Source organism: Molothrus ater, chromosome 12 (assembly GCF_012460135.2).
Source record: "Molothrus ater isolate BHLD 08-10-18 breed brown headed cowbird chromosome 12, BPBGC_Mater_1.1, whole genome shotgun sequence".
NCBI lineage: Eukaryota > Metazoa > Chordata > Aves > Passeriformes > Icteridae > Molothrus > Molothrus ater.
This window is the reverse complement of record NC_050489.2, coordinates 13,950,012-13,972,848: the sequence shown is the minus strand read 5'-3', so window position 1 is coordinate 13,972,848 and position 22,837 is coordinate 13,950,012. Positions and strand designations below refer to the sequence as shown.

Here is a 22,837-nt window from a genome sequence, read left to right as displayed (position 1 = left end):
TAGTACTCCTTGAGGATTTTGCTTTCAATCCATGTTACCAAACACAACCAACAAACACCCAATGGCTGTACCTTTAGGAGGTGATGCCCCCGATGATGCCTCTGGCTGGGAGTGCAGAGTGGTAGACTCTGTATGCCCCTCAGCAGATCCTGAGGACAGTGGTCCACCCTCCAATTCCTCCTCAATGGATTCCAGTGTTTTTGAGGCTGTAGTCTTCAACCTTTCCCTGTAAGAACAACTTTCCTGGTTCTCCACCTGTCCCTGCAAGTCCTGTATTGCAACATGCTCCTGGTTCAGCAGAGAATTCTCTTCACTTTCACAGCCATGGTTTTCCACCAGCCTTTGCGGTTCCTCAAACGTCCCTCCAGACCTCTGCATTTTGAACAGACTTGAGTCGTCTTCTTGTGCATTGGGAGCCAACAAGTCACTGTTATTTAGTTGTTCTGCCATCTGATTCTCCTCTGCTGACTGGGCAGTTTTGAGTGGTATGGTTTCTTCAGCCTTTTTATGCTCTTGCTCTTCACCATCTGACAAGGTTCCATCCGCTGGAGCTTTCACAGAACAGCGACTATGACTAGTCTGATTTTCATTTACAGTCAACATTTCTTGAGACTCTTTCACTTCCTCTTGGCTGTCCCTTCTTCCCACCTCAAATTCATCTACATCTCCTTGGCTCTCTTCTGGAGGACTTAATGCAGAACTGCTATTTGCCTCATTATTGCTGCAGCCAGCACTTACATCTGCCATGTTCCCTGAAGGAGAGCCTCTCTCCCCACCTACCTCTGAATTCTCAGGCAATGTAGTGACCTGAACTGGCTCAACACTTCCACTGACAACCTGGCAAGAGACATCAGAAGCTTCCTTTAGTGTGCAACATGGTCCCAAAGGCCCTAGGACAGGTCCAGAAGAAGCATCCATCAGTGTCACCTCCTTCTGACCCTCAGTCAGTGGTTCTGTGCGTACTCCCAGCATCACTTCCTCTCTAGCAGCAGTAGCATCTAGAATCACTTCTGGGCTCTGCTCCAATGTTTCAACACCAGCATTTTCACTAGGTCCATCCCTTTGTCCCTCCACGTTTCCAGGGGCACCAGGCACTCGTGCCCTGCAGCTGACAGCATCTCCAGCACACACATCAGTGTAGCTGCACAGTGCGTATCGCTCACCGTGAGTCTCCCGCTCTACAGATGAATCTTCTGCACGGCAAGCAGGAGGCTCAGCCATAGGAAAGTTATCACCCATACTTCCAGGATCAGCTGGTATCAGCTGACCTTCTGGGGACAGTTCTCCATGTGCCATCACTTTGTTGCCTTCCAAAGGAGTAACATTTTTGAGAACTTCTGGAGAAGTGCTCAGAGTGTCCATTTGACAGTGCTCTTTCTGCATAAGTGCTGACTGAATTAAGTTCTTGGAGTAGGTGCTGTCTTGTATGACAATAAACCTGTGCTTGCCTTTAGACTCATTCACTCGTGCCCTGGGCTGAGTTAAATAACTTAATGCCAGCGACTGTGTTAAAGATCCTGTTTGTGGCCCAAATCTGGGCAGCGAAACTTCTGCCAGCTCAACGTACTCTCCTTCAAGGTCACTTTCCAAGTTCTCTTGAGTCACAGGACTTGTACAGACACCATTGATCAGAGCTTCATTTAACTGTGGAGCTGTGCTGCTAATGACAGGGTTGTCTCGATTTGAGCTTAATTCTTGTAGATACTGAGACCTCAGGTCTGGTGAACCACACTTAGTACGGTCCGTGGAGAGGCACAAAATTGAACGTTCCTCTGTTATTTCTGGAGAGATGATATTGTTTTCAATTATTTTTGGTTTATTTATAAATTCAGGATTAACCACTTTATCCCAGGGGACACGAAATATTTTGTCATCAGTGGTTAGTAAACAATTTTCCAGTGCTATGCCCATCCGCTCTCCATTGAACGTACTCAACCATTCCAGAGTAAAAATAGAGGTATATGAAACTTCTGGAATCACCACTTCTTCTACATTATGCTTATCTTTTGCCAAACATTTCAGTACAATTCGTGGAGGCTTCTTCAGAGAGGGGACCACCTGCAGATAGAAGTCACCAGGCTTCAAGATTTGCCAGTCAATGGAAGCTAGCTGGATTACAATCTTCTCTTGAATACACAGGGGCCAGCCCGCATGGCGAAACAGCAACCCGCAGTACGGAGCCTGTGGAGACAAGAGAACGTGTTTTCAGCACCAGCAAAAGATCTCAGCTCAAGCTTCTCTGGAAGAGATCAAGAAAACAGATTAATCTAGAGTCTTTGCTTATTGCAAGTTTTCCACACTAAGGTCTTCTCTTGAAAAAGCAGAAATAAGAAAATCTACCAACACGAACCACCCATGCAGGACAGGTGGGCACAAGTTACACTGGGAAGCTGCAACATCCCACTGAAGAGGACAGTGCAAAAAAACCCAGGAGATAGGAAGCAGCAAATGAGGAAAGCACAGCAGAGCTACAGAGAAAGAAAGCAGCAAATGCCATCAGCAAGCTGTGAGGAACCACACTTAATATACCAGCAATTTACTCATTCCCAAAACATAGCAGCACTCAGGCCATGCCTCAGACAAATCCCACCCAAGTAAAAGAACTGAAGTTTCACGGCTGAACTGACTTGACTCAATTATTTACAGCTTTATCACAACTTCAAAAAATAAAGTCCAGTGCTTTGAACTTGATTCTGTTTGGGTAAGATTTAAATTAAGCCATTCTATAAGCCATCAATTCCACAATTAATTTCATCTTTTTCTGTATGACGAGGCTTTGGATTCAATTAATTCAAGTATTTTGCCATACAGCAGAGAAACCAGAGAACAGAAAGGAACTTCCTGGATCCTCACACATCTTGAAACAACAGGTACTGGGATAAAGCAATTTCTTTCTTATGTTCATCAAGCCTTCAGCCCCACCAGATTTCTAACTCTCCTTGCACCTGAAGCAAAGTTGCTCACAGGCTTAGAAACCCAAATCATCCTTCAGATTCAGTAATTCCTCCTCCTCCTCAATCCTCTATTTTCTGGATGTGTTTTCATTGCTTAGACTTATTAACCCATGTCACATGACCTTAGCATGTCTACCTTCATCATCTCCTCAGTGTGCCTGAAGTATCTCCTTTGTAATGCCTATTTCTTTTCCTTAAAAACCATTTGTTCATTGTGCAAAGCATTGTAAAACATGGCCTGTAATGGCATCACCACTTCCCAAATGTGCTTCCTAGAAGCATCTCTTAAAGCTAAGATCCCACTTGTCTTCCAGTCACTCTCCTACAGTAGCCCAGTCACCTACTGGTTTTTCTTTTCAAACTGATGAACTCCAGTTCACAACAGAAGTTCTGCCTCCCACTTTGTGGAGGCACATACTTGCCCTCTGAGTCTACCATTAGAAAATTTAAGTATAAAGTTTTAGAGCTCATCTTGTGCAATGCATTTACCACCCTCCTCTGCCGGGTTATAGTTTGTGTGTCTCAGGCTGGTTTCACCACAAACATGCCATACATACTCTTTATGCCAAGGTCATGGATGAGAAGCACGGTGTGTTTCATGACTCCTGCCTCCAACTCCATTTTCCCCCCAGTACAAACACCCTCCCTCCCTTTCACCAGTTTGTAGCCATCTTGCAATTCTTGCATAAACCTCAACCCCTTTGACACAGTAATTAATCTTCCATATGACTCCATAATAAATCCTTTATGGCAGAGATTAAACAATGGAACTTATCTCTCTAGAGAGAGTTGGTTTATTAAAAAGGCTGTTGTGACACTACCTGCCATGGAGCAAACCACATGAAAACGTTATTCAGTTTTTCATGGGTCAGTTAATTCAGTCCTTGCTCAGTGCACAATGTTGTAGACTCAGCTTGTTCTCTGTATTTTGTTACTAGTCCTGACTTAACAGATTCAATAAAATCCCTGCTACCAGACATTCAGCATTATATGGTAACTTCTTCCATATTCCAGGATGGAGACCTGCCAGTCCTATTTCTTCAAAATAGTCAAGTTCAGTCACAGTAGTTTTGCTTCTGTTCACTTATTGCTACTGCCTAACTAATGTACTTACACACTGTATCACTACAAAAAGAAACCTGACTTTAGTTTTCATTTACTTGAAGGATCATATTAATATTACCTTTCTATTCTAACCTTGACTCAGAGCAGGCACACATCCCCTTCTTTCCTCTTTCTATGAAGTTAGAACCAAAAAGCCCTCTAACCTGACACACAGCTGCTTGAACTTCCCTCAAAGGCTAAGCTGGGCAGTCTGATGTTCTCAGGCTTTCTGATCAGCAAGGCACAGATGCCTCTGTCACTAAGCTCCTTTCATCCACAATGCAGTTAAACTCAGCAAACCAAGACCACCTCTTGCAGCAGTTTGCACAAGCTGCTTCTGGCTCCAGCAGGTCTCAGGCTAAATGTACCTCATGGACTCTTCTATCAAGCTCAAGGCCAACAAAGCTTGTGGCTCTGACCAAAGTACCCAAATCAAGTACTTTGTACATAAGTTTTAAACTAGAGCAATTTGCAGTTTTCCAGAAGAGACTGTACTACTGCAGCACACCAACCCCTCTTCTCCCATTATAGGATCTCCTAGTAGGTATATGAAGGCCAAGGGTCTGTACCAAGGGTCTTTCAGGAGAAAAAGAGGCAGATGAAGATCAGTTCCCAAACTATTATAGCTCATAGGACTGAAAAGTGAAAGAGACAATCAGCAGCAGCATAAACACAAAGCTGAATTCCATCAGCACATACTTGACATAGAGATTCTGTTAAAATTTGGATGCAGAGTAACCCACTGGAGGGTCACTCATACATTAAGAAATTCCAAACAGCCTCCCTGTTTAGATGCTTACTTGTCTGCCTACTAACTCATAAGGAGAAAACTCAGCAATAAAATCACCAAAACCAAAATGCAGAATGCATTGAAGTTCCTGAAAAGCCCTACAAAGCCACAATCTAAACTGCATCAGGAGCCAGAGTAACATCCAAAACAGGAATGCAAGTCCCACAATAGCCTAAACATTACAGAGCTTTAGAACTTTTAGTAAGTGGAGCATCCTCGGGCTGCTCCTGTTCCAAAATGCACCTTCAAAGGGAAGATTATGTGAAGAGGCTTATTACAGTACCTTTAACATCTCATTTTGAGGCTCAAGGATTTGCTTTTCTCGTGTCCAAACACTACAGAGCCAAACCAGGCCCACCAGAGGAGTGCCAGGAACACCCTCTACACCCAGTGGCTGCAGCCAGGAATAAAGCTGCCTCTGAAGAAAGAGCTGGGCACCAATGACAAAAATGGCACAAAAGCTGAATCTTCTAAAGCTACAGGGATGGTTAAGCTGGAACAGACCATTTAGCTCAGGACATCACCTCAAAGCCAGGGACAAAATCTGTTTTTAACTTTGTGCTAAGCAGAGACAGACCTCCTTGGAACACCCCTTCCAGACCCTGAGGAATCACTCACAGGCTGATGATTTTAATACACCCAACTGATGCCCATGAACTTGTCTAACACTTCATGAAGCCATTTACACTTTTGTCACTGCAGAGGCTGACAAAAGATCCAGTGCTCTCTAGACTTTCTACAGTAGTCATTCAGACATGAGTTAATTTTTTGCCCTCTAGTGTGTTTAGGAAACGCTCACACGGAGCAGCTGAACTACAAACTAGGGAAAAAGTACTGCTTTTGTTTAGACTGCCTAAAAACTAGGCAAGACTTTCAAAAAGCAATTAGTAAGAAACAGTCCTATGTGATTTCAGACTATAAAGATGAAGGCGCATACAGTGGAGGTTTGAGGAAGAAGAGACCACAGCAAATTAAACAAATTTCATAAATAAGAAATAATAAATTTAAAATATCAAACAAGCAGACTTTTAAATAAAATATGGAATAGCCTGGGCCCAACTCTAAAAGGGTACAAGGTACCTAGAGCTTCCCTTGATCTCCTGGTACTAGCACTCCAGAAGCAAAAATCACGAGTCACGGCCTGAAAAGGTCACAACCAAGTAAGAAAAGATCTTGCTCTCTCTCAGACATTTCACACCTCACCAAAAGCCCCCAATACCTAATACTAAGCCGTGTGCAGCCCTCCCTAAAGGCAGCTGCCCAACCCACCCCACATCTTGTTGGTCAGTTGGGTGGGCCACCAGTATCCTGGGCTTCTCCAGTGCCCACTGGCCTCATACTTCCCTTATCAGGACCCCGAGCTCCACCTGCCTTCACCTCTCCCTCCTCAGGACACCCAGCACCCATTGCCCTCACACCTCTCCCTCCTTAGGACACCCAGTGCCCACCGCCTTCACACCTCTCCCTGCTCAGAATGCCCAGCACCCATTGCCCTCACACCTCTCCCTCCTCGGGACGCCCACCACCTATTTCCCTCACACCTCTCCCTCCTTGGGACGCCAACCACCCATTTCCCTCACACCTCTCCCTCCTCACGGCCGAGCACTGCAGCGCCTCGCGTTCCAACGGCCCTCCAACAGCCACCGAAGCCACCGTGCCCGTCAAGGCGGCCCCGCGCTGCTATTGGCTGCTGCAGCCCCCGCTGTCCTCCCATTGGCTGCCAGGCGGCGGAGGCCCGCCCAGCCGCCCTGCCCGCGTTCCCCCGCGCGCCCCGAGGGCCGCGGTGGTTGCGCGGTGGTTGGGCGGCCTTTGCCCTGCGTTCCTCGGGCCCTGGTGCCAACGGCTCCCCTCAGGGACAGCAGCACCGTGCGCCCACCTCACTGCTGCTTTCTTGCCTTCCCCTTCACCGCCTCACCTGCCCAAGGCACCGCTGGCCGCTCAGAAGCTGCCGGGATCTCGAGAAGTGGGGAAATTGCTACCTTGGCTCCTTTAGCGAGGGCGGTGTTTTGGGGAAAGCCGTGAAACATCTTGAAATAATTACCAGTTTGTACAAACGCAAAGCCTTTTGTTTCTTTAAAGGGGAAAAACACACTATGCACCATAGAATTAGAAGCTCCAATTACAGATACTGATGGACTAACATCTATTCCAGTGTTCAGGGTGGGAGAGAGCAGCAAGGTCGTGCACCACCTTGGATCCTCCTCAACTCACAAAGACGGCTGGCACCAAGCTGGAGGCTGGTGACAATACAGGGTGACAAACACTGCACCAAAACACACTTTCAAGATGCCTAGCTCACATGGATCCACCCTGTGTGATGGGTCTGTCCCCCAGTATTTAATTTCCTCGAAACAAATGAGTAAATGACTATTTCAGTTTCTATTCCATATTTTTCCTCCTCCTAGAAATTCCTTGCCCTCTACCATGAGGACTTGAATTGAAAGCCTGGCCACATGCCCCCTTTGCATTCAGAGACAAAGAAGTTAGAACAAACCTACCTTTTAGGTTGTTTGGGCTGGTTGGGTTTTTTTTCATCTTGCAGACTTCAAGCCAAGTTTTGTGATGGAGGTGTTTGACTCATCGTTTCTAACATTTTAGACTCCCAACAGTAAAGCACGTTAATCTTGGACTCGTTCTGGCAGTAAGTGTAATGTGACTCCTCGGGGCTACTGAGCCTTGTGACCGTTCCAGCAACCATCAAAGGGGAGCTGGAGTTTTGGAAAAACACCGACTGAAAGCATTTCTCCCTGCACGTCATTGTGCCAGTGGCAGGAGCCCGACAGCTTCATCCACAGGCCCAGAGAACAGCTGGGGTCAGAGGCCACCCTGGTCAGACACATTTAGCAAACACTTTGCTAAACCTCTTCCTGTGAATCCCTTAAGCCCTTGGTGTTCCTGATTACAGAAACGGAGAGCACTGCTCCACACCTGATCGCTGATCTCTGAAGGGTTAAGCTTCAACAACAATTTCTCAACTATTTCCTAATTGTCTGCCTGCCCTCCCACCTAGACTGCCATACATACTCAAGCACTTTTTGCCAGCCGTTTTGCATACAAGAGCAGAAAGAAAACTCTCCAAGAAAGCCTTCACATGCCTTAGAGAGCATGATGTACTCACACAGGCATCCTGCTGAATGCACTGCAGGATGTGCTTAGCTGGAATCAGGAAGTCTATGAGGTAGTGCAGTCCATCCCCACGGTACGTCTTCTCCACCACATCAAAAACTTGGCACAGAACAGTGGCTGCGGTAGCCTCAAATGGAGGGTAGAGTGCTGATAACGTGCTCTGAATGCAGCCGTCCAGTGACTCCGAGTCCTGCCGAGAGAGAAAGCATTAGTGGGACTGGGGCACGATCCGCCCAACGCCCAGGAGCGCGGCCATCGCCAAACGCAGGAGGAACGAAGATCAAAGGAGCCAAGTGCTGTCCTTTCTGGCTTCTTTTGGCACTAGAGATCGCAGGTAAACACAGAAAAGCTCTCCCAAACCAGGAGTGGAGTGCTCGCAGAGCGCTTCACACAGGATTGCCAGCTTTTGCTTACGCAGCAAGTCCTTGTGCTGCCTGCGCGGGGTGGGGCGGCTGTTAGACCACACCGCAGCACGTGAGCGCATGCAAGACACACAGCCATGGGGTGGGCATCACCAGCCCTGTCCATGGTTTGGGGACACTCCCTGGTGGGCTAAGGGCACCTGCAGTGGGCTGAAGCTCCTCAGCCTCCTGTGCTCTGGAGTCCCAGCCCAGGATAAGGTGCCAGAGTTGTTTGGTTCTGTGGAAAGCCATTCTCCAGAGCGACTCTTCGTTATTCAAAGCTGTTTGCCTCTCTTGAAAGGCTCTACTGCAGGAGCCAGGAGATTTTTGCAGTGCGAGATGCCTCACATGAGGATTCACACAATGTGTGTGAGCAGGGCTGCCTGTGGTCCCTGAGCACACTCATTGATACCTAGGATGCCTGTTCAGGGGGATCGGAGGCAATGGCTTGCCTGCATCCACCTTCATTTGGGAGAACCTGCCAGCCAGAGCCTGCCCATAGTGTCAGGACCAATTCCAGTGCTGGAGGCCAAATTCTGAGTTATTGCATGGGTGTAAATCAAGAGAGCTTGCCAAAAAGTAACAATTAAAAAAATATAAAGCTGTACATATCTGGAGAGAGGATCAGGATCGCTCCTTTCTTTTCTATTTTAGAGGGGATCCCTTGGGCTAGCTTACAGCCACTGGGAGTAAGTTTTGCTCCAAAACCAAATCAAAGTTTACTCAGGTGTCTGGCCAGATCCTCATCTGATCCAAATCCACCTCCTTTCACTAGAGACAAGAAAAGCACTTCAGCTGCTTACGCAGAAGCTCTACAGCCTCCTGTAGAACAGGAACAACTACATGAACATGCCTGAAAATACACTTCAGTCCCACAGCAAGACTGGGAGAGAAAGTTAAACAAAGCAGTGCCACAATAGCTTACACCACAACCAGGGAACAGTAGAACAAGGGGATCAGGAGGAAACAAATGATTTCACTGCTTCCATCCATTGCAGCACATCTCTGAAGATGCCCCCACCAGCCTGAGAAAGTTCAACAGTCTCAGAGCAAGCCTGAACTGACCTGCAGCCCAGCAGAGATGATGCTCCTCACACAAGCCTTCCCATCTCTTGCAGCTTACCGATCTCCAGGTTCCTCCTTTAGAGGGTTGGGTGTTTAAGCACAACATAAACTCCCTGCTCTGATGCAAAGCCACCTTGTAGGACAGCCTATGGGACTGCACAGGAGAGGGGAGGACACCCAGGTGATGCCTCCACAATCCCTGCCTGCAATGAGCTGGCAGAACTACGGTGACAGGCAAACCACACATTGCCTGTGGGACAGTACTGCTTCCTTCCTTGCCTTTTCTGCTCTTTCTCCTGATGTCAGCAAAAGCAAGGCTAGATGGATGGCAGCAGGCTCCTAAAGTGCCCACACCTTTTCTGAGAGACCAACTGCCTCCTGCAATACTCAAGGCCAATGCAGCTAGATAAACAGAGGTTAAGGAGCTATTTTTCATACACATAGAATCATAGATTATCCTTAGTTGGAATACTTAATCCAGTATTCTTAAGCCAGAATTCCAAAAGCAAGACCCCTATGTGCACACTCCGTAGAGCTGAATTCTAGGGGATGAGCATTTAACCCTAATTCTAAATAGGAGGAGAAGGCTGTTTTAAACAATTTACTTTCCACTCAGAAAAATAATAACCTCTGTTGATACCAATCAGTCCCAGCAAGTGCCTGTGACCTTGTCAGATAAAACTGGCCTTCACACAGGTGCTTTCCCACCCTACCAGTCACCTTCTTGGGCACTATCATAGCATTGCTGCTGGCAGCAATCTCCCTCTGACCCTCCACAGCCCACAAGTTCAAAACATCAATCAAAACCAGCTGGGGTTTGTTCTGCACCATCTTCTGCTTGAGCAAAATTCTTTCAGATATCAATCCCTCCCCAAAATAAATTTGTTAAGTTCACTGTTGCAAATAAAACAAAGAAGTCAAAATATTTGCACATGAGTCAGTGCATTGCTCTAAGGTTCTCACACCATTCCTCCTGCCTTAGAGTTCACAAAACAATTATTAACATTGGCACCAAATCAAAAATCCTTTATATGGTTAAAATAAACCAGGTTGTACCTTATCCTTTCTTTAGTAAAATTCAAAATAACCATAGCCTGTAGCCATTGCAGAGTGCAGTGCTAACTGCACTCCTGAGCACAGAGGCTTTCTCTCCCTCTGGCTAGATTATACCACAAAGCCATGATAGCTGTGTAGATTTCTAAGGGATAGAGAGAAGGTTTCAACCATTACCTTTTGGTAGAAAGAGATGTTTGCACCAGTCTCTGCTAATTCTGCAGGAAAAGCCCCAAACAAGAAGTAGATTCCCATGTCCCACTGTGCTGCATTGGATTGCAGCACCAGAATCCTTGGGAGGGTACAGAGCACAGTAGCCTCTGTGTGCTGCAGAGGAATGTGGAGGTGACACTGCTCCTCAGTGCTCCCATCCAGGATGGTCACCCAGGGATAGCTCCTGCCTGGAAGGAGGGTGAAACATGGTACTGCTTCAGAAGCCACCTTGAAAATACAGAGGGCAGAACATGGCAGAGCTTGGGGCCTGCAACAGCAACATACTCTCCTTCAGCAGGGGATTCATTAACCCAGCTCACAATCCTAGGGATGGGGCTGCTTATTGGCACTAATTAACTTCTCAGACTGCAGAGGGGCTGGAGGAAAGCACGTCAGCCAGGACTACAAGAGGCCTCATGGAGCTGCTGTGGAATGCCAGAGCACAGATGGGCAGCCTTACACATCCTGCCTGCTGCCAGGGCCTGCTGCCATGCACGTGGGGGAGATGTGGTTTGCAGGCACAGGGAGTTCATAGAAACCAGAGAAAGGGATAGTGCCCTGTGGTCCTGAGGCTGATAAACCTGAAGTCTAGAGCCTATCTCACCTACATCAAGGAATCATAAAATGAGTAATGAAGGGACCACTGGAGGTCATCTGTCCAACTTCTCTGCTCCAGAATGCCCCAGACCATATTAGGATCCCCCTAGACCTCTGCAGGGTCACCTGGAGCATGTTCCTCCAGACAGCTTTTGAATATCTCCAGAGAAGGAGACTCCACAATCTCTGGGCAACTTGTTCCAGAGGTTCCATCCCTTATCTCAAACAGGCAGTGTAACCCCCAGCAGGCACAAGGAGAAACTTTTGTGACCCGGGATAAGTGAACAGCACCCGGAGAGAAGGAGAACAAGCTAAACCTAAAAGAATCCATGGAGGGGCACTCCTACCCCAGCACATTTCCACTACAACCAGCTCACAGTGGTCCCCAAGAGCTGGCAGAGCCTGGCACAGGAGCCTGCTGAAAAAAAACCAGCCTCCTTCAGGGACTACACATTTCAAGCTTCCCTGCTTCCAACACTGTTGCCACATCTCTCTCACAAGAAAGATCCTGGACATGTGCTGCTTTTCAGCCACTGGGCACAAACACCAACAGGAGCACTTTCCAAGCAAGCCAGAGAGCATCTCTGCAAGCAAAAGGAGTCTTGGGATTCAAATGGTTCTTTGTCAATAGCACGGGAGGACCTATAAACTCCAGCTCACTGCCACCACTCCACCACACCTCCCAAAAGAGAAACACGCTTTTAAAATAACTCCTCTATAAATCAAGGCGCTAAATAAAGCCCAGGTTAAGGTCATGTCCGGCCAAACTGGCTTTCACTGCTGCTCAGCTGAGAGCCAGCTGCAGGGGCTGGAGCACAGGGACAGAGGAGGAAAGCACCACACAGGGATGGGATGGGATGGGATGGGCTCCATGGGCTGAGCCATGTGACAGGAACTACCCAGCATGGTCGCACCCAGGAGGCCAGGAGAGCAGTGAGAACCCAGGAGGAGTTCACAACTGGCAGAGGGCTTGGGTCTGAACCGTGGGTGGGTGCGCTGCCCTCTTCCCCTGCATATCACAGGAGCCACGGATGCTGTGACAAATAGAGCAATAAAGACTGTTGTGACAAAGCTCTGCTGCTCAGCCCTCAGAGCCCCATTCCATCACAAACTGCAGCAAGAACCAGGAGTCAATCAGAAATGAAGCTACGAGTGCCTGGGCAGAAGAGGAGCCCAGCAGCTGTTGCAAACCTGCTTAGGGGATGTATCTACTTCTCCTGGTGCAAGTTGACACTGCAGGCTGGAAGAGGAGCCTGCCATGAGGCATCTGGAGTAACCAGGAGCTTCTTAGGCTTTTCTAGGTACACTGATGGAATTTTCTGCCACTGGGAACTCCTGTCATTCTACATTTTTTCTTACTCAGAACTGAACTTCTTCCTCTTCGAGACCTACTGCTTACCAATTAAGTGTGAACCCTGAAGAACCTCCTCCAGGTTTGGAGAACAAAATGTCAGCCTACCTGGGGAGCAGAGAGGTCATCCCCAGGGCTACACACACACTTCACACAGCATCAGAATATCTGTGCTCTTCAAGCAAGAGACAGCAACCCAAGCAGCTCAGGACAATGTAAATCAGTGCAGGGGAGACCTGCAATGCTTCTGGACCCACCTGGGACAGCAAAGCCTTGGCAGCATTTTCCCTACAATTCACCAAAGCACTTTGCTCATTTTGCCTACAAAGTACTGAGTCTTAGTCAAGGCAAACATGAAGAGGCACAACTCTTCCCTGATGACAGCCCAGATGCTGTCTGCAGACTACTAAAAAAGATTATTTTGTTGAGACTAACATGGGTTTGACTAACCCATGACTTATGGCAGACAGCTCTCCTTTCCAGCAGGCTGGACTGGCCCATGTAACACGCTGAGGATTCATCCTGCAACAGGAATTTAGTTAAAGAACCTACAGCTCTGCTTTCCCAAACCTACACTCCCATTTGAGCTGCCAGAGAATGAAACTACATGTGCCAAATGCCCCAGTTAAATCCAGAGCTTGCAATGGCTTGGCAGAACAAGGAGCATGGCTGGGCCGTGGAGCAGAGCCTGGCAGGCTGCGAGTACAGAGAGTGGTGCCCGTGGTACACCCAGCTCTGAGTCACGGAGCCTCTGGGCTCCTGCTCAGCAGGGAGACCTTGCCAGAGCTCCCGCAACTTCGTCCTTCTTCTGCCAGCTGCCCGGAGCGTGGCCACGTCCTGCACGCACCCTCTTTGTCCCCTCTTGCCCAGGTGCCAAGATCCAGTGCAAAGGCAGAGCAGGAGAGACCAGAGTGTGCAAAGGTGAGGGGAAGAAATGACCCAACCCTCCCACACCCCAGACTGGAAAGTAGAAATAATCGCAAAACTGGGGAGAGGCAGAGCTCCAAGCAGCACAGCACAGCGCCTGCCCATGGCTCCCAGCCAGCTTGGGGACTGGGGGAAAAGGAGCTCACAGCAGGGGCTGAGCAGGGCTGGGTTAGCTGGTCCCTCCGCCAGCACAGGCTGCTGTGCTGCACCACTTGGCTGGGGCTGCTCAGATCTCAGCTGACGTGAGAAACCTCATTTCCAGTAAAAACAGACCTCTGGGCTTTCCATGAAGCCTTTCCACTTTCTGACACAGAGCCGAAAGACAGACTGCTTTCCCTTTAAATAAAGGAGACATTTCTGTGTTCAGAAAGGTCTCTGGCTAAAAAGAGGGCTTGTTTTTCTGACAAAATTTGAGATTTCCCACTCCATTGCTGCAGAGAGGAGAACCCTCCCAGCCCCATTTCCTGAGCTGTTCTAATCACAGCGGCAATGAGTTCAAGAGAGAAAAATCTTCCCAGAGCAAGTGCCAGCTCCCCCCTCTGCTGCTTGCTCTGAGGCTCAGGGGGAGGCTGAGAAGAGGGCGCCTTCCTTCGGCACCCTGCCTTCCTCTGGATAAAATCATGTATTATTAAGAGGTGCAGCTATAGAGGTAGGCATTCCAACTCCTATAATTACACCACCTTCCTGTGAGATAACCAGGAACAGGTCTACCTGCTCTTTGGGCTATTGTTTTAGGCTTTTCAGGGAGAAAAGCACAGCACCCACTTCCACTTGGGAGGCAAGTGTTTGCAGTCTCACCCAGGCCAGCTTTGCTGAAGGGCTGTGCCTCCAAAAGCAAGCTGCTTTCTGCGTGCCACCAAGGCATCCCTTGCAGAGGGCATGGCTGCAGCCTGGCTCAGCTCCCCTACACTGAGGCAGGCAGGACTGCTCCATAGCCTGTGGATAAACCAGCTCCTACAGCTTTGCAGGGAGTGGTGCTCTGCAGACAGAGCTCAGAGAATCATTTCCAGATGCCTCCCTCTGTTCTCCCAGCCCTACTCGGTGTTGACGCGGCTGCGGCAGCCAAAGCAGCTCCTACTGGGCAGCACACAGGATTATCATTCCAGGCACTGCAGGAAAACAAGCGCTTGGAAGCGATTAACTCATGATCTCTCATTTAATTAAACAAAGGGAAAATGATGTATTTGCTTTTCAGCTCCGAGGTCCCTGTTCTGCGCATGCTGTAGGTCTGGGCGTGCGCAGCTGGGGAAAGGCAGGCCCAGAGCTGGGTGATCTCTCCAAGCTCAGGCTTGGTTTGTTTTCACTCAAGGGGGGACACCTCAGATTCCTTTGAAAGTGAAGCATGACCTCCTGTGAGCTTCAAGCTTTGGAGTGCACAACTACTCCAGCGCTGTCCTTGTGCTGGAGCAAAAGGCAGGGAATAGCAGAGGCAGCCTGGTTCAGGTACATCCCTGGCTCTGCACCACACTGCAGGTGGCCTAACACAGGCATTACCATATGGCAACATGACTGGTCACCTGAGCCTGCCCCAGCCCAAGACCCCTGTTTACTTGGGTTCAATACAGCACCTTCCCCCTAATTCACCTTACTTCTCCCTACTCTTCAGGTTTTTGTCCTCCAGCTTTTCTGGAGAAGAGATTGTAACTTTCTCCTTTGTCTGTGCAACATCCAACACATCAGAAGAGCTGCTGACAACTGCTGAAGATTAAAGAGGCCAAAGTGGGAGTGACCCACAATCCAAGAAAGTTGTCTTTTAGTCAGAGTGGGGAAGAACTGGGAAATGAAGCATTTCCTCACAAGGGCATGTCTCGCTCCCTGATGAGTTCTCAGTGTACTAAGCAGGAGATAGGTCTTTTATCCATAGCAACAAATGAGCCCTGGTCTCAAAGACCAGTTACTTTCTATCAGAAATAGATCAAGGAGATGATATAGGTGTTTAAAGGGCAGCTGAGTGAACAGATCAAAGCCCTGTCCTTAAACAGACATCTTCCAACTGAAACAAAGGTCTGCAAGTGGATGAGAAGAGCTGTGTATAAAACACCATCCTACAGCTGGACACCAGCTTATTTTGGTTTAGTTTAATCAAGGGATTAAGTCCTTAATCTGAAATAACTGTCTAAGCACAGGTTTTTATTTTTTTTAAATATCACTGGCATAGCTCTAACATTGCAATTAATTAAACAGGTTGTATTCTGTGTGCTGCAAAGCTTTGGGTACTTTTAGAACAACCTTCCCAGAAAGAGACTCATGCTGGAAGAGCATGAGCACTGGCAGCCATGGTTTCACTGCCCATTGTTGGCCATGTGCACCTTTCCACCTCCTCAAGACCACCTGGAGTTCTCCTCTTCCTCCTGCTGCCAGCCTGCACAGGCTGCCCTGCCTTGGGCACCAACACTCTGCCCGTGGCACCATATGCCACAGTCCAGCCAGGGACTTCCACATTCCAAGTGTCATGTTCTACAACAGGCCCAGACAAGGCTTGCTAAATCCTGTTAGATATCACAGTGAGAGCCAAGTATTTCACAGGCTACTTCTATACAAGTCCTGAGACATTGCAGCCAACTCCCATTCTTTATAGGGCTCAGTGTACAAATGCACTAAAAACCTTTTTCTCTGCTATGGAACAAAAGAAATTGCTTAAGCTCATGCACCCCATTATTAGTGATGGGATTTGCTCTGCTCTCAACTTCAGGCACTGGCATCCATCTGGCAAACGAACCCATGCAGCAGCATGTTGTGCCCCTTCTTATTTCTGCCTAATGGGTACTAACTGACAGGGCACTCCAGGCAGATGGAAGATTTCTTTGTACCAGCCAGCTATAAAATACCCTAAGTAAATTCTTCACCAAACAGGTCAGCTCATTTTAACACCTTTTAGTCAGAGGCATTAGGCCATAGCCAACCCCTTGTGTTCAGACACCCATCTGGGGGCATCTTACAACAGATGGGCAGCCACCTGTGCTCAAAAAGAAAATGATAATCCTTCATCAGGCCAGCTGATGAGTGCCAAAAATGATCTTCATGGGGTCAGTACTTAGAGTATTATTTCTGTGCCAGTGTTGCACACATTCTGGACTCACGTTTAGATCTCACCCCTTCCTTTTGCAAGGTGCATGAGCTGCTAGACAGACTCCCATGGGGACTGGTGGATTCTCCATATCTTGCAACCTCCATAACTGAGGGTGGATGCCACAGAAAAATTATCCTCTTTCAATTAAAGAGCTCCCAGACTCCATATGGAAGCTAGGTGACACTCTACAGTCCCAATATCCCGTAACAGATGAGCCATAGTTCCTTTTGGCCTTAAACACACTGTGTTACCATGTGCTCATGAAATATGAGTCCTGCTATGTCAGAGGGGGACAGAAACTGCTCTGAAGCAGAGCTGCAGTTCCAGGAGGGGATGGCTGAGCACATGAGAGCACAGTAAGTGTAGACCTTGGAGGAGCACATCCCTGCACACCATTGATAGGAGAAAGTACCCAGCAGCAGTCATCAGATGCCTCTTAGGAAGAGGCAGGATGAGCCAGAAGGACAGAGCAGGCAGCTCAGAGATGTCCATGATTATGCCAGCTCAGCCATGGGCCACTCCAAGAAACATCAGTCTGTGCTGAAGAAGGGAGAAGTGTTCCTGGTCAGGGGGACCAAGATTTGTTCCAAGACTCTCTGAGGTCACTGGGAAACAGACACGTGTGCTCAAGCTCTCCTCCTGCCCCCAAGCAGCAAACCTGGGACAGATTCAGATGAAAACATTTCCCCTGTATTTGGATACAGCACTAAATGCATGCCTCCCAGAAAGCTAAGTAAATCAGTCAGAAATTCAGGGCATTTCTTTCATTAAACTCCTGAGTCAGAAAGGGGTGAACACAGGCTTTTAAAGCTACTCCCTTTATAGATTTTTTTTTTCCAAACAGAAAACAGTCTCACGTGTCCCATTATTTCCATACATATCAAAGGAGGGTGGAGATTTAACTAGCAATTTCTAAAAGATCTTTGTGCACAGAAGGGATGTATGCCAAAACGTGGGTGGTTATAAGCCCAAACACAAAGGAGAATACATCCACAGGCATTTTTCCCCTTGATCCATTAACGGGCCTGCATACCAGCCTCCTGAGCATATGAGAGGGACCTTGTTCAAAAGGTAAATGTATTCAGCAAGATGACAACAGACAGCAAATAACCCACATCTTTTAGCCATGTTGGAGGCTCAGCAATGCTGGGGTTTTGTTGGGAGGCACTGAGACTTGACAGGCAGCCTCAGGGAAGGCATCCTCCTGAAGGAACCTGCTCAGGAAGCCTCTGCCACACCTAACACAGGCTGCAAAGCTCAAGGTGGACACCTAGCTAAGGTCATCAGAACTCCAGCAGCTTTCCTCCTCTGCAGCATGCAAACCACCATCCAGCCACAGCAGTGTGCCCCATTGCAGGGGATCATAAGGCTCCATGGAGATTCTCCTTTACCCCATTCACCAGTGTCCAGGAGGAGCACATGCAAGTCTTCTCTTCAGCTGAGCCATTTGATTCCATTCAGATCAATGGTTGGCTGTACCAGCTGAAGTAAGGGTTCATCCTGGGCTTCCCAGGCTGATGGCAGGATGGCAAATCTGAGCAGACAGAAAGATTTTCAGATTCATTCTGTGCTGCTTTGATCTTGGAAGTTTCAGCTTGGTGTCCAGTGATGCAAAAAATAGGATACATATGAAACCAGCACATACTACAAGAAAGGCCCCATTTTTTGTTAATATTTTAATGAGAGACTAAGCCAGCCAACAGAGATGAGGCACTTGGTGTGGCAGAGAGGTATAAGCATGGCCAAACCTTCAGAATCAACAAGGGCATGTCTACTCACTTCTCTGAGCTGCAAACCAGGTACTATGAGTGGTGCAAAAAACACAGAGCATCCCATGGCCAGAAAGTGGGCAGCTTCACCCTGCAAGCTCTCCTTGCTTCCTACTGCTCTTCAGTCAGCAACACATCTGCTCCCAGTGCTACCACTCACTTTCTCAGACCTTGGTGACACTGAGCTCTGCAGGACTGGAACAGGGGGTTCCATCATGCATAAACAGCCAAAAACAGGAACAAAAAGTGCTCTGGTACAGTGCCTATAGGTGGGTTCAGTTTATAGTTTCTGTAGGACACCTTGATTGTTTAAACAGGGATTTTTTCAACACTTCAGTGCTAAAGGAACCTGTAGCCCCTGTGATATGACTTCCACCCACACTCAGCACCAATGCTCAGGTTAAGGCTGTGCACAGCCTGCAGGATGGTCCAAACTTTACATAGATTGGTTGCAGACAGGGTTACATTTGAGATGCAACTAGAAAATGAGGCTCTGTGAGCTGAGCACTGTGCCTGTGCTCTAGAATTTAGAGCAGCCATGCTGGCTATCTTGTCTGAAGTGACCAGCCAGGAGATGCTGACAAGGCTCTCATGTTATGATCTCTTCTGCTATAGCAAGGTATGCCTGCAGAGCCAACTGCCCATGGGGGCAGCTAGCCAGCAGCACTGCCAGAAGGGGCTATGCTACAGGATGCTGGTTTTCAGAAAACAAGTGCTGACACACAGCACAGAGTCCTCCTTGGATTGTCTCACTGTAAGCACCTGCTGTCTCCCATCCCCATGTGGTACTAGAATACATTTGGCAATTTCTACAAGGAGATGCCTGGATGCAGCTGGGCTGTCACCTGCACTCAGCCATTATTTTTATTGTTACAATGAACAACATGTTCACCTGCCCAGAGCTTTTGAAAATAAGCTGGGCAAAATGCAAGTTGTCAACCTTGTTACCCCAGAGGAGGTGCTTTCAAACTGCTTCCATGTGCTCAGGATTATGTCTCTGGACTTTGTCTGTGTTCCAACATCTTGCTCATGGTTTTGGCACAGACATAAAGAAAGAAGAGCCCCAATGCTTAAAGCTCTTTGTGATTCCCAGATTCATTTCCTTCCCACCCTGGGAGAAGACATAACTGGAGGAAGAAAGACCCTATTTTCTGCTGAAACCCATCTTCTCTCCTACCAGCATAGAGGTGCCACCAGAACTTCTCTGAGGAAGCACCAGGAAAGGTGAATCCTGGGAATACCAGGGGATGAAGACAGATCCCAAGTCACAAAAATCACGATGGGTGAGCAAGGTAGACAGAGCCCAGCCAGACTCCTGCACTGCTCTCACCATGGAGTTTCCACAGCTCCAGAAGTCACTTCTAGTGGAAGTGGGCTACTTTAGCCCAAGCTATCTCACCCATTTGGTGTTCTGGGGATATCCCAACTGCCACAACCTTGTGTACCCACACACAACATCAGCTCTAACACTGAAACCCCATGAAAATGAATCACCTGTCTCACAGAGCAGGGCAGCCAGCAGTGGTGCCTTGCCACACCTCCATCAGGAGCCAAGTCTCCAAGAGTCCTGCAGGCTGCTGGAGGCCATGGAAGGTCTGTACAGGCCAGCAGACTGACACACATTCACTGAGATCCAAATCTTTTTGCCTGCAGGGTTTGTTTGATTTACCAGGACACAAAAAACTCAAGTTTACCAGAACAGCTTGGAGCTACAGTCACAACTTGGTTGCTCACAGAAATGCACCTCCCAAAATGTAGATTGGTCTACCACAACATTGAGAACAGATACCTGCCATGGACCAGAGGTGTCCACAATGTGGCCTGCGCCCAGTGCTGGGTCTGGTGCAGCTTGGCCTCTGGTTCCTGTTCCTTCCAGCTGCACTCAGCCCCTGAGAGGCACAGGATCCCTCCTCAGCAGTGATACACAGTCCTTGAAAGGCCAACCACCCAGACTGGTCATGGCACTGCTCCTCACAAAGGCCCCTGCTTCAGACAGCTTTTGCATCACACATTAAAACAACATCAAGGGGGGAAGCTGAAGCACTTGGGAATCAGAAAGACACCTCCAGCTTGCAGGAGCAGAGTAGTAGCAGCCAGTCTCTGCCTCCAGCCTCTAAGGGCAGAATTTCACAAGCACTGCTCCAGCCCATGTGGCAAAATGCAGCCCATGAGACTGCAAGGGATGGCCCCAACCCTGCACAACCCCAAGCAGTGCTCTCCTTTGACTTCGATTTCATAATATAACCTGCATAGACCAAAAATTGCCAAGAACACACAAGGCATGGGGTGAGGAAAGAGGTCTTCTGACTGGGATGGAGAAGTAGAAGTGAGATGCCTCCAGAAGAATAGCAGAGGAGAGCACACCACGGCTCTGACAGGCATGTGAGGGCAAAGAGTACCACAGGATTCTCTGCAAAGGAGCTGGAGGGTAGTAAAGGGAAAAGATATGGGTCTATAAACTTAGCTCAATTTGCAGAAGTCAGAATTCAACTCATCCCTCAATGAAAGCCAAGTTTCTGCAGGCTCAGAAGCTGAACTTTGAAAGGGCAAGTCACTGCCAGGCACAGCAGCAATGCAAGCTTCTTGTCTTCCTCATGGATTTTGTTCCCTCTGCTGTGGGGAAGCAGCCCCTAACATAGCAGGACACCTCCAGGAGATTTGGGGTTGCTGGGCACATGGATCTCAGCCTGAGCCTAGGATCAAACCATCAGAAGCTGGACTGATGCTCAGTAGGATGTCACCACACGGCCAGCGATCCCTCCAGCTACTGCTGGGCACCTCTGTTTGCAGGGCAGTGCCAGTGTGACTGGGCAGGGGACAGCCCTGCAGCCACTCCCAAGGAGTCTGGGTGCTCTGCTGCCCACTGGGCTCACCATCCTTTCCCCTCTCCAAACAAAGATCCCCACATGCACAACTTGACAGCCAAAAGGAACATCCCTGCCCAGCTCCAGGGGTTCTCTGGATGCCCACCCTGGGCAGGAGAAAAGGCTCTGCAAGAGGGCAATGCCCAGAGCCACAGAGCAGGATTGGCAGAGGGGGGGCAGGAGGAGAGCCCAGCATCCAGGCAGCACAAAAGACAAGGCTCTGCCCGAACTGACCCATCCCAGCTTCTCGCTCCAGCGCTGTGCCCGACAGGCACCTCGCAGGGGTCAGTGCCAACAAGAAGTTTGTGTCCCCGCAGCCACCGCCCCGGACTGGCACCAGGAGTGCAGTGTGCCACTCGAGTAGCGGGAAATGCCAAAAGAGCCGCTTCCCACTCCCGGCATTAGCGCCGTGCGCTGGCTCCAGGCGGGCTGTGCCGGTAGCAGCTTCGTCCCGCACAGTGCCCAGGGCAAGAGCCCTTCGCAGAGATTTCCTTACCATGTTCCCGGCCTCCTTTCTTCCCCCTCACTTCCAAAGGCAGCGTTTTTTCTCTTTTTCCTCCATGTGTGCGACGGGGCGTCTCCTCTCCCCTCCGACGTGAACCACCGAAGCACTTTGAGTTCTGGACTGTAATCCAAGCCCTCGCCGCCCCCAGCACAGCTCCAACTAATCTAACTCATGACACTACCGGGGCTGAGCAGGGGACCTCCAAGGTTTCTCTGACAGCCAACTCCAGCGCTAGACGGCACAGGGGCATATCGAGAGCAAGGTGCCGCATCCCCCAGCCCTGCGGGGCCTTTCGGACACGGGCAGAGCCAGAGGCGCTGCCGGGCTGCTCCTCACGGCACCGCGGCTCTCCGCGCCCCTCGGACCCGCTTAATGCAGGCGCGCCGTGGCAGGGAGCTGCCTTCGCCCGGGAAGATCTGAATAGCTGCTGGAGGAGAGGAAGGCAGGCATCCCGAGAAGGTCTCCAGCTTCCCAAAGAGGTTTCCAGCAAAGTCCTCCCCCCCTTGCCTCCTCTCGGCTTGTTTTTCTCTAAGTCCAGGGAAGTTTCTCCACTCCACGAGATCCTGAGGCGCTGCCGCAGGTTAAGTAAAATGCTGAGAAATGCAGGGAGAGTGCTCTGAAATATTGTTTTTCTAACTTCTAGAAGGAAAACAGAGAGCAGTGACCGCTTCAGGCAACAGCAACAAACTGCATTGGGACCAGGCAAGAGATGTAGAGACCTCACCCCCTCCCAAAGGAGTAAGTAATTTAACACGGCAAGTTTCTCCACCCCTCCATTAATTGTTTAAGATGGCCAGGGGCCAAAATACTGCCCGAGCAGTGGGGAAGGTCACCAAACAGGCAGGCAGCAGCCTCCAGAAGTGACAACGGGAAAGGGCAGAGCCACAGAGGCGGAGAGAGAGAGAGAGGCAGGTGCCGCGGGGCATCCCAGGATCTGCTGACACACAAAGGCTTTGTGTAACGGGAAGCAGGGCGGGAAGTGACACACAGGCAAAACCTGGGCACGAGATGCAGGCCCTGGGACCAGAAACTGCCTCTCCAGCCTGAG

The 22,837-nt window shown here is 49.1% G+C and overlaps 1 protein-coding gene across 4 annotated transcripts in view; it reads right to left on the bottom strand.

Moving 5' to 3' along the window:
• The window catches only part of PLEKHG4 (pleckstrin homology and RhoGEF domain containing G4), an 85,514-nt gene extending 63,599 nt beyond the window's left edge, over positions 1–21,915 (bottom strand). For all 4 annotated transcript variants that reach the window (XM_036390423.2, XM_054516174.1, XM_054516172.1 and 1 more), the window contains exons 1-3: positions 21,781–21,915; positions 7,967–8,164; positions 72–2,181 (exon numbers count right to left, since the gene is read on the bottom strand). In XM_036390423.2, coding sequence (XP_036246316.1) covers positions 72–2,181; positions 7,967–8,164; positions 21,781–21,783 — 2,311 coding nt within the window. In that variant the 5' untranslated portion in view covers positions 21,784–21,915. The remainder of the gene's footprint in view (positions 1–71; positions 2,182–7,966; positions 8,165–21,780) is intronic.
• Between the last annotated feature and the right edge of the window lie 922 nt (positions 21,916–22,837).